A 12,029-nucleotide genomic window follows, 5' to 3' on the forward strand; every position below is an offset into this window, starting at 1 on the left:
TTTTATTTACCTTAATCAAGCTGTATTCCTTTGTACTTTACTTTAATTAGTTGAGTCAAATGTAATTTGTAAGAATATTAATTTGTTAGTGCAATTTCTTTTAATTAATACATGCACTTTTTTAAATAACTATTACAAAATTAACATATCTTAATTATGATTTAATGATTATACATTATCTGTATAAAAAAAATACATCACCAATTAATAAAAAAATATCATTGATTTACTCTTAAAATAATTATAATAAAAATCAATATATTTATCATATATGATGATTTATGATTAACTAACTGTATAAAATTATTTATTTTACATCATATTAGTATAAAGTTGTTCTTCTCTTTTAATTAAATTTGTTTTCAAATACCAAGAGTTTAAAACAAAACTGCAATCCCTACCTAACAGGTGAAACGCTAATCACCTTTTCCAAACTCATGAAACTGAAGATTAAACTCAACTCAAGTGTTTAAACAATGTGAATCCGTGTTGGAGAAAGTGACAAATTCAAAGTCTCATGTCCCTCTTACTTGTAACTCTATAAAACCCCACACACTACCCCTTTCCAAACCCCGTCCTTCTCAGTCCTCAAATACCCCTCTCTCTATCTCTCTCTGTTTCTCTCTCTGTTTCGAGTCTATTCAAAAACCATTTTTTCCCCTACACACGGACACACAAACTATGTGTCATCCAACTCTTGACGTCACCTGCAAATGCAGCACTTCCTCCTCTGATTGCCCAATTCCAATCAAGCCCCCCCAAGAGTCTCACCACCCCAACATGCTCACCAACCCTTTGATCAAAAAACCACATAACAACACCACACCACCACCAAAACCAACACCAACACCAACACAACCTCATCAAAATAACATCACAACACCAACACCAACAAAAAAAGCAACAAAACCCCATTTCCCTGATGCCATCAAAGAAGTGTTTTCCATATTCAAAATAGCTATCCCAATGATCCTCACTGGCCTCCTCCTCTATTGCCGCTCCATGATCTCCATGCTCTTCCTTGGCCACCTTGGTGAGCTTGCCTTGGCTGGTGGCTCCTTAGCTGTTGGCTTTGCCAACATCACTGGCTACTCAATCCTCTCTGGCCTTGCTGTTGGCATGGAGCCAATTTGCGGCCAAGCCTTTGGTGCTAAAAAGTTCACCCTCCTTGGCCTATGCTTGCAAAGAACCATTCTCTTGCTCCTCTTCACTTCCCTCCCCATATCACTCCTTTGGCTCTACATGAAGCAAATTCTCCTCTTCTGTGGCCAGGATGAGACCATAGCCTCACAAGCCCAATCATATCTTGTTTACTCCATTCCTGACCTCATAGCACAGTCCTTCCTACACCCTTTGAGAATTTACCTCAGGACACAATCCATTACCCTTCCTCTCACACTTTGTGCCACTTTGTCAATTCTACTTCACATCCCTATAAACTACTTCCTTGTTGCTCACCTCAAGCTTGGAGTCAAAGGGGTGGCTCTTGGTGGGGTCTGGACAAACTTCAACCTTGTGGCTTCTTTGATTCTTTATGTTGTCTTCTCTGGGACTCATAAGAGGACATGGGGAGGCTTCTCCTTTGAGTGCTTCACACAGTGGAGGTCTCTTCTCAACTTGGCCATTCCAAGCTGTGTTTCAGTGTGCTTGGAGTGGTGGTGGTATGAGATCATGATTTTGTTGTGTGGGCTGTTGGTAAACCCCAAAGCAACTGTGGCTTCAATGGGGATTTTGATCCAAACCACTTCTTTGCTTTACATTTTCCCTTCTTCATTGAGCTTCAGTGTGTCAACAAGAGTTGGCAACAAGCTTGGGGCACAGAAGCCCTCAAAGGCAAGGCTTTCTGCCATTGTCGGGTTGTCTTGCAGCTTCATGTCAGGTGTCTTGGCATTGGTTTTTGCTCTCATAGTTAGGAATACATGGGCTAGCATGTTCACAAGGGACAAGGAGATTATAACTTTGACATCTATGGTGTTGCCTATAATAGGTCTTTGTGAGCTTGGGAACTGTCCTCAAACAACAGGGTGTGGGGTGCTGAGAGGCACAGCAAGGCCTAAAGTTGGTGCTAACATCAACTTGGGATGCTTCTACCTTGTGGGAATGCCTGTGTCCATTTGGTTGGCCTTTTTCACTGGCTATGATTTCCAAGGACTCTGGCTTGGCCTACTTGCAGCTCAAGGGTGTTGTGCAGTGACCATGTTGGTGGTTCTGTGTAGAACTGATTGGGAATTTGAGGCTCAAAGAGCCAAGAAACTCACAGGAATGGGAGCAGATTCTATTGTTGATGATCACAACCATGAGGTTGATCCAGAGAAGCCACTCAAACATGAAAGCAAGGAAGATTCTTTGGCATTACTCGCTGATTCAGATGAAAATAAGTAGTCCTTGGTTTAATTAATCAACCGCCATAAAGAGAAAAACAAACACTGAAGAGAGGAGGATAAAATATTTCACAAATTTGTCTTTAACTGTATAGGGCAGTAGGGTAGAGACAGAGGATAACATTTTTATTTTATGATTTTTAGATATCACTTGATGAAGTTCCTTGCTTTCAGTGTTATTTTCCGATTAAAATTAGAGTTTCACTTCAGTAATCCACTAAATAAAAGGTTTACATTTAAGATTAGAACAATGACCAGAGTGAAACTCCAATTCTAATTGAAAAATAACACTGAAAATGTGTAACGAACTGCGTCTAAGTTTTGTCCTTAAGAAAATTCACCAGCAGCATATGCTTCTCCTCTATGGACTTCTGCTATTTCCAGTAAAATTCAATTACATTTTGCAGGGCATTGAATGTCATGGGAAGTAGGAAAATGTGGTGTCCGGGAGGAGTAACCATTATTTCTGTAACGTACTTTTTTTGTTCAGCTTTACACAGAAGAAGAGAAGAGACCCTCATTTCATGATTTATGCCTCTTACTGACTTGTCTGTTCCTCTATTTTCTACCTCAATACATTCACCTTTTGTCCTCACTCTCCCTTTGTTCATGTTCTCTAAAAGAAGTCATTATAAAAGCTACAACAAGCTTTAGAGAATCTGCCTACTCTATTTGGAGTTTTATTTCGCCAAATTACAAGATTAATAGAAAATACAAAATGAGAAAAAAAAAATTAAAGTAGTAAAACCAGATTTATCCTGAAGTAAGAGAATTTCTTAACATAATGAAATTTGACATTGACTTGAAGAATTAGGATCTTCTATTTATGTATAGCAGCCAGCCTGCCACATATTTTTGGAATGAATTGCACATTGTTGTACCTTTAATGCATCAGTGGAAATAAAATAATGCATTTTCTCACCCCACATAGATTGAAGCAAAGTTTAGCTAGCTGTCTTTGGTTCCTCACTACTAAACTAAGATCTTCGGTCCTATCATACCTAATTGGCACATTATTATATATGTATGAGACTTAGTCAAATAAATTAATTGTCATGAGTTACTTTTAGAATTTGATTAAGCAACATTTTTAAAGAAGTCCTTTTTCAGCAGTTTTCATTTTAGTTTTGGATTGTATAGATAGAGACTGAAGTTGGTTTCACTATCAAGTTGCATTAATTTCATGACCCTCTCACCTTGAAAACTTGCTACTTGTGTTAAATCAACTTTTCCCTCTCCTGCTTATACATGGGACAAAATAAAATAAACGAAAAAGTACACCTCTCCCCGTTGGCATTGTACTAGGAAAGATCTCAACTATCAAATATTGTTTGCCTAAAATAAGATGGGGATCATAACAAACGTGGAGTCACTAGCAATTCAGATCACAAGATCACTCGCTCATGGGGCAGAGTTTGACCAATTGATGATATATGAGGGGTTTCTATTTGTTCAAGGACCACATTAAATGGATATGAGCAAATCTATGTTTTAATGCTCAAGTGGTGGAAATTTGTCGTGGAGTTCTCAAGTACAAGGTGGTCTCACTCATAGTGAAGATTGTATTTTGGAGTATAAAAAATGTTTAGAACTTGAATTTCAAGTCAAACTCACTCACGGGTAGGACAACAATTTATGGCATAAAATTGGGGTGCCATTGCCCAACGCCGGCAGCTTATGTGGTCTCACTTGGTTTTCTACCCTGATTTTATGGTTCTTGTGCCTTTTGTGTGAATTCGTATCTTTTTCTCTTTTTTAATTCAAGTCATTCTTACTTTTAGAATTAGAGTATAATCTTTCAAGGTACTAAGATTCATTTATAAAACTTATATCTCTAATAGATATTTTTTGAGAGACGTGAATTCAAAGAGATTACATATTTAAAAGACATAATTATTTATCAGTTACATTGTATGATGTTAGTTTGTGAATTTGTACTTTGAATTCTTGTATCTTTTGTGTGATTTCATGTTTCTTTATTTTATTTATCTTTTTTAACTAATGTTATTTCTTAATAGAGAGTTAGAAACTAATCTTTTTCATTATTGAAATTTATTTAAAAACTAACTTCTCTAACACGTATTTTTAAATTTACATGAATTCAAAGATCGATATCTTGAACACATATTTAAAGGATATAATTATTTATCAATCATGGTAGTTTGTGAATTTGTGCTTTGTTGCACTAATCTTGACACTGTCCAAAACTTTTGGTGGACATGATGTGGTCTTTTACTATTAAACAGAATAAGATGCAACAAAAAATAAAAACCATTAGTTAAGCACAAAATGGGATGGGTACTTTTGTGCAGATAAGCAGAGGAATTTATGCACATTCAGTTTTTCAAAGTGAAAGAACAGCGCAAGTTGCAGATCAAGTTGCACATTGATTTAATGGGGGTAACAGATTCTTATGAAGAGTCACCAGTAAGACATTTTTATTTGGGGGGGGACAAAATCTTCACACCCTCTTTGCTTAGCTTTGTTGCTTTCATTATTAATTGACAGTAATAATAAGGATGGCACTATTTTTGTTGGAAATCAACGTACAGTCTAAGAATTTGGGAATCATTTTTTTAAATTTTTTTTTTGTTTAACCTTAGACACTATTTTGACTATATCTTTGATTATTATGGGATCTTAAATTTCTTAAAATGGGGATGAGGTTAATAGAAATAGAATTAATCACATATATACTATCAGTATAACGTTTTTTTATATTAACAACTAATTATATTTTTTAATTATATTATGTCAATATAAACATATTTATTTTTAATAATGACATGACGCAATTGAATAATATAATTAGTTGTCGATAAAAAGTTTTTTTAACTCAGAAATATTAGATAGCTTATTCCATCACGATTCCTCCAAATTCCTTTTCTAAGGAGCTTATGTTAAAGTACAAGTATATACTTTTACAATAAATTGACTTATTTTTTGTTATGATCACTTGTCTTTAATTCTTCCTAATTTTTTTTAATGTTCCATGTGACTGACCAAATTGTTTTTGGATACCCTTTTTCTCTCATTTCTTTAATTAAGATTGTTTACATTTTCTTTTGATTTTTATAAACGAATTGGTTGGTGACAACGGTTAATGGACCATCAATACATGACAAATTAAAGTGCACGTACGGTTATTTTGACTTTGTTTGTTTATGTCAATTCTTTTTATTTTTATTGTTTTAGTGCTTTTTCTAGCATCAAACAACAGCACTACTCATTTTATCATAATTTTAGTCAGCAAGATAACATAAAAAAATTTAAAAATAAAAATAAAAATAAAAAGATAACATAAACAAGGTTGTGAAGTAGACATTTTACGAGATAAAATTACAAACAAAAAAAAAGGGATCAAACTTCAAAATTTCAAACCAGGTGATTGTTTCGAAGATGTTCTTAAAGTCAATGAGCATTTAAGGATGATTAAGAAACATTTTAGAGAACATTAGTGTTGATTAGTTTATAAATAAGTTAATATAAACTAATCATGTATAAAATATTTATTAAGATTGAAAGTTTTCCTTTAAAGATAACTTATCCTAAGGAATGGTGAAAGATAAAAGTATTAATAATAAGCATCTGAATCAATTATATTTCAATTATATTTTATATGCAATTGTATTAAATATTTGAAAAGAGATAATTTTATCATACATAATAACCTTACTCCATTCAAAATAAAATTCTTATCACTAAAATCATTTTGGAAAGAGTGATTTTTTAGTCTTTGTCCCTAAAATAAGTTTGAGAATTTAACATGTTTTTAATCTATAATGGACAAGATTTAATTTTAGTCCTTATAATTGTTTTTTTTATTCCTTTAAAATGTGGAACCATTGTTTTAGTTTTACAATTATGTGATTCATATTACCTAGTACTACTTATGTGTGTTTTTTTATCCATTAGTATTTATGAGTTTGCTAGACAGCTAAATGGTTATCTTAAGTGGGGCCTTCAATTAATTATTTGTGATACTATATATGTGTATATCAATATGTGATATCTCTAAAAGAAATTATAAACTCTTAAAACAAGTGTTGCTTATTTAGTTTAAAATATGCATTAGAGATCAAAAATAGTATGACTTCATATTTTAAAAGGATGAGAATAAAATAAAAATATATATAATTAGGAACCAAAATCAAAATTTACACTTTTTACAAGAAAGAAAACTGATTCCAATATTTGCGTAAACTAAAATTTAAATTTATTCATTTTACATTAACTACAAACATATTTAAATTTACTTTTAATTAATTTATTTAAAGACAATTTTTGTTTCTGTATATAATTTAAATTGTCTTTCAGTTATTAATTAACTCATTTAAATAACTAAAATGAATATATCTTTATAATAAAATAGTAATTTTGTATTACTTTATTGGTGTAAAATTTCTATTGACTTTAACTTTGTCAATCACTGATTTGTTTTTTTTTTAAAAAAAAAACTTAATTGATCGGTTTTATTAGTAGAAATTTTCTTCCAAACTATATTTTAAAAAATAAAAATATTCTTTTTAGAAAATTAATAATTTATTGGATAAGTAATAAAAATAATTTTTTTTACATTCAGAGATTTCTATTTATTATTTCATAATCTAAACATTAAATTCATGTTGGGAACCTATTTTCATAAGCAGTAGTTATTGTTTTATTTTGCCTTGGGTTCCTTATATCTTATAATAAAAAAATCATATTATTAACTTGCTAAAATTTAATGAAAATATAAAATAATCTTAACTTCAAATTTTTAAACAACATATACAACGCTTTTACTATGCACGAAATACCAAAGAATTGTGAAGAGAAGAAGTTACTATTTATCCTCGTTTAGTGCAGTGGTAGTGTGCAGAATTGCGAAAAAATGTGAGTAATTTTGCTTTGACTTCTTTGCAAAAATAAGCAGAAGTTGGAGAAAAATTGGCCACAGATGCAACAAAAACGATTATGTTTTCTTTTTATATATAAAATAATATTTAAAAATTATAAAAATCAAATAATAAAAAGGTAATAAAATATTAATAATAATAATAAAAATATTTATTATTTTTATATTAAATAATTTTTCTAACTTTTTTATTTCTCTTTTACTTCTTTTTTGCTAAATAACTTTATTTTTATTCTTTTCTCTGTTTTCTTTTCTTTTCTTTATTAATTTCTTCTCTACTATGCGCATCGAAACTCATTTTAATTTGAACAAAATTGACACATAAAAATTATTAAACACTTTACAAGAAATGCTAGATAGTAATATATAAAAATTGTCATTATAAATATAATTGTATAAATTTATTTAATATATAATTATATACAATTTTAATATTAATTTTAAATAAACTTTAACAATTATGTATCACTATAGTATTTATATTCTTTTAACAATATATCAACTTATATTTTATTTATAATACAAATAAAAATAATTTTTAATAATAAAATTGTGTATATATATAATGAAAACATTTATAAAAAAAAAATAAAAAATAAAAAAATAAAAAAATAAAAAAACTAGGTTGAAACTGTGTTCAGGTGTTGTCTGATTAGACTCTGCACACATGGGGTAATGGTGTGGATGCAGTTAACGGGAAACAGAAAAGTCTGAGAATGAAATGTCGTACATTTTTAAAAGAGCATGGCTGTTGATAAAAGTCAATCATCAGGTGTCATCTGATTAGATTTCCATCATTAAGTGTTTTTTTTTCTCGTTTGGAATTTCGTATGTTGAAAAAAATGTAAAAAATATATGTTGACTTTTATATAATAGTCAACTTATTTATTTTGCATGTTGTACAGAATATTTCTACTGGGATTGTCATTTTATAGATTCTGTATGAATTGTAAGCATTAGGAAATACATAATGCTTAATCTTTTTAATTTTAAGTATGTCATGTATTATTTCATTTTATAGATTCTGTATGAACTGTAATGATTAAGAAATACATAATACTTAATCCTTTTAACTTGTCATGTATTATTTAAATATTTTTTATGTCAATGATTTATGTAAGTATTTTATTATTTCCCCCTCTCATCAACATATAATGACTATATTCTTTTTTACTTGCATGTAATATGTATTACATTAATATTAGGATGACCGGAAAAAAAATTGTACTCAGGGAGACGTGTAGAAAAAGTTATAATCACATTTAAAATATTTTATTAAATTTTATTCAAAATTAATAATTTAATTATATATGATTAAATAGATTTATATCACTAGTATAAAAGAGACATTTTACATCTGTTATTTTAGATTTTTTACGTCAAAAAAATATCTGATATTAATGCGGAAGACGTAAATTTACGTCGGGTGTTTTAATCGACGTAAAATTACGTCGGACATCTTCCACGTCCGACGTAAAATGGTTGACAGACAAAAAAAATAATCTTAATCCATGAACACGTCCAAAAAATACTCAAATGCTTCAATTCAATCGGAGAGATAGGTTCAGAATCAAAAATGGGTTTCGCCGCCGTTGTCATTGCCGCTCACCGTGACCGAAAAACACCCAAAGGTCTCATACCATCGTAGTTGGAAATCGCTAGAGGAAAACCCTAACAATGTATCCTCCAATTCAATCCAATCGCCGCCACCAAAACAATGTAAACCAATGTATTTGCACTAACCTTAAATCCCAAAATGGTTGGACATCCTCCACGTCCGACGTAACATAGTTGACAGACAAAAAAAAATAATTTTAATCCGTGAACACGTCCAAAAAATACCCAAATGCTTCAATTCAATCGGAGAGATAGGTTCAGAATCAAAAATAGGTTTCACAGCCGTTGTCATTGCCGCTCACCGTTGTGACTCCCTCTACCCCGCTTACCATAACACATAAATAATAAAATTAGAATAACATAATCCTTCATTATTAAAAATACCAAATATGTTCAGATAGAGAACATCACATCTATAATTTAAACAAATAACATAATCAACAAAATTTACAAAGAAATAAAATTAAAGTTTCCAAAATAATTTAATAGAAATAACACCCTAATCTAATCCTATCTACGTCCCGACGTCACATGTCCTATCAGAGCAAAGTCCACATAGAAGCCTAAGCTTCATTACCAACATCATTAGCCTCATGCTGATAATCACTTGTATAACGATCAAAGGAAAGCAACACAAAGAAAAGAGAGTGAGAAACATCTCACTCGGCTCATAGTGTAGGAATATACACCAGATAGCCAAACACAAACAAAACATGTATAATATAGATAGATTAATAACAATATCACATCTCACTCATCCAAGACATATCAATTTTTCATATAACATTAAAATGCACATGTATGGACACGGACTAGAACCCATCAAATAATGGAAAAGGAATAATCATGATAAGAAGAATCCTTCACTCAGGATTTGGCTTTTAGCCTCTTATAGAACCTCAATAACGAATACATGAAAGAAAATAAAATATAAGAGAAACTAGAAGTAAAAGTTGGATAAAACTGGATGACTATTATGTGCTTTGGAAATCCATATTTATAATTAAAATTTAGAACAAACTTTTAAGCACGGTTGTCTATATAGGAAAGCATAGTTGTGCTCATGGCACACTTTAGTTTAAAGCAGAGGGAGAACACAGACGTGATTCTTCTGTGAACAGAGCATGCTTAATCAAACAAGCACAACTATGCATATAAGTAAGTATGGTTGTGCTTTACAACGTGCCAAAGGGAGACACAGGCATGCTTCACAAGTGTGAAGGGTATGCTTCATCAGCCAAGCATGATAGCATGATATTGCTTCTTGACATGAGAAAACTTCTCCTTAGAACATAGTCATGTATGTTGGAATGATAAATTTACTCCATAATTGCACAAGTTCACCTAAATTTAGCCTTTTTTTTTTTTTTTTGTTTTTCAACACACTTAATGAAAAAATGAAGTATTGCCAAAAAAATTAACAATAAATTAAGACAAAACATCAATGAACATCATCTTAAAATGCAACATTTTGATAGTTCAACATTCATCTATGAAACAACCCAATCATATGAAATTGACCCCTGACTTTTTGAATATCATCTTTTAATAATGACCTAAAAGATTTAATTAATAAAATTAAAGTTGTATCCATCCGGCCCTAGGCTCTTACTCCCTTACTCCCCCGTCACAGTTTCATCGCTTCCTTGATTTCCTTTATATCAAACTTTACAATAAGTAATATATTTTGTTCTTCCTTGATGGTTCTAAATGTCACTTATATTTGGTGATGAGAACGTTCAAGTTGAATTGGACAAGTCAAATTCAAAAATATTTACAAATATCTTTTTGAAGAACTTTAAAAACAATTTGATTCTAATTTTTGTTTGAGGTTATAAATAGTATGACGTACTAAATAATGCAACAAACTTCATGTGATTCTAATTAAAATTTCTAATGTATGTGGCTAAAATGTATGTATTTTATTATTTTAGTACGTTTTCATAAAATTAATTTTCTCATTTTTGTCTGTTACTAAAAAAAATGTTTTCTGGTGATTAAAATTACATTTACTGGTGGTTAAAAGCGGCTACAAATGGTTTTTCCCATGCTTAAAATAACTGATAAGTATACAAGCGTCAAAAATGGTTTCTTGCGAGCTTTGGTTAATCACTAGTCATCTACTACAAAATAAACCACATTTTCTAGTGGTTTTAAACTACTAAAAAATGTTTTCTTATTGTGGAAAAAAGAGCGATACCGGAAGAGAGTTGAATAGTGCATTACTAGAAAAGTCATTTTTCTGCGAATTTTTATGTAAAAAAATATTTGCAAATTTTTTTTGCGAATTTATTTGCGAAAAATAATTTACAGATATTTTTTACAATTTTTTTTTATTTGAGATTTTTTTTTGCAGGAAACTTTCCTGCGAATTTTTTTCGCAAAAAATTTCTCAAGAAAATTTCTTGCGAATTTTAAAATTTGCAAAAATATATTATCCACGAAGGTATTACTTGTAAATAAAATTTCATATAAAAGTTTGTAGGAAAACGTTTCTTACGAAATTTTATGAAAAATTCGCAAGAAAAATCACATGTAATAAGATAAATTCTAATAGTAGTGTCACTTAAAAATACACGTTTCGTGAAACAGTGAGGTAATAATATTGTAGTAAGGAGTGTAGGAAAAATGGTAAACATTAGGAACACAAAGTATTTTTTTTATTTTTTTATATTGGTTCGTCTCAACCATCGAAACTACATCTAATTTTTAATCCAACCAGATCAAATTCCATTATTTTATCCAAGATACAAGTATTCTTTACCAAGCCATTTCTGACTCAACCCTAAGTGTTCTTTGACTTGCCCTTCAAGCAACTACTTAAGTATTCTTTTTACACAAAATCTCTCCAAGCTTCAACACCAAGTACTATTTCATAGACGAGCCTTTCTAGGCTCAAACATTGAATATTTTTTTACAAACAATCCTCTCCAAGTTCAAACCAAATAACTCAAAGTTACAAATGTTTACAAGGTTGTTTTGTTTTCCTTTCAAAACGTGATACAACAATTTAAGTACAAATACTTTTTACATAAAGAAAAATGTGTAGCTTTTTACAAATTTGATCTCTCTCTTTTTATGAATTTCAAACATTCATCCATGAGTGAAAATGACTATTACAAATCCTTGAGCTT

At 30.5% G+C, this 12,029-nt stretch overlaps 1 protein-coding gene across 1 annotated transcript; it reads left to right on the top strand.

Annotated features, from left to right (window-relative positions):
* The first annotated feature begins 556 nt into the window (after positions 1-556).
* Positions 557-2,976, top strand: LOC109804044 (protein DETOXIFICATION 49). The gene has a single exon (XM_020365792.3). The coding sequence runs from the start codon at positions 682-684 to the stop codon at positions 2,380-2,382; it is 1,701 nt and encodes a 566-aa protein (XP_020221381.1). The 5' UTR covers positions 557-681; the 3' UTR covers positions 2,383-2,976.
* The last annotated feature ends 9,053 nt before the right edge of the window (positions 2,977-12,029 follow it).

Source organism: Cajanus cajan, chromosome 1, assembly GCF_000230855.2.
Source record: "Cajanus cajan strain Asha chromosome 1, NIPB_CcT2T_4, whole genome shotgun sequence".
Taxonomy (NCBI): domain Eukaryota; kingdom Viridiplantae; phylum Streptophyta; class Magnoliopsida; order Fabales; family Fabaceae; genus Cajanus; species Cajanus cajan.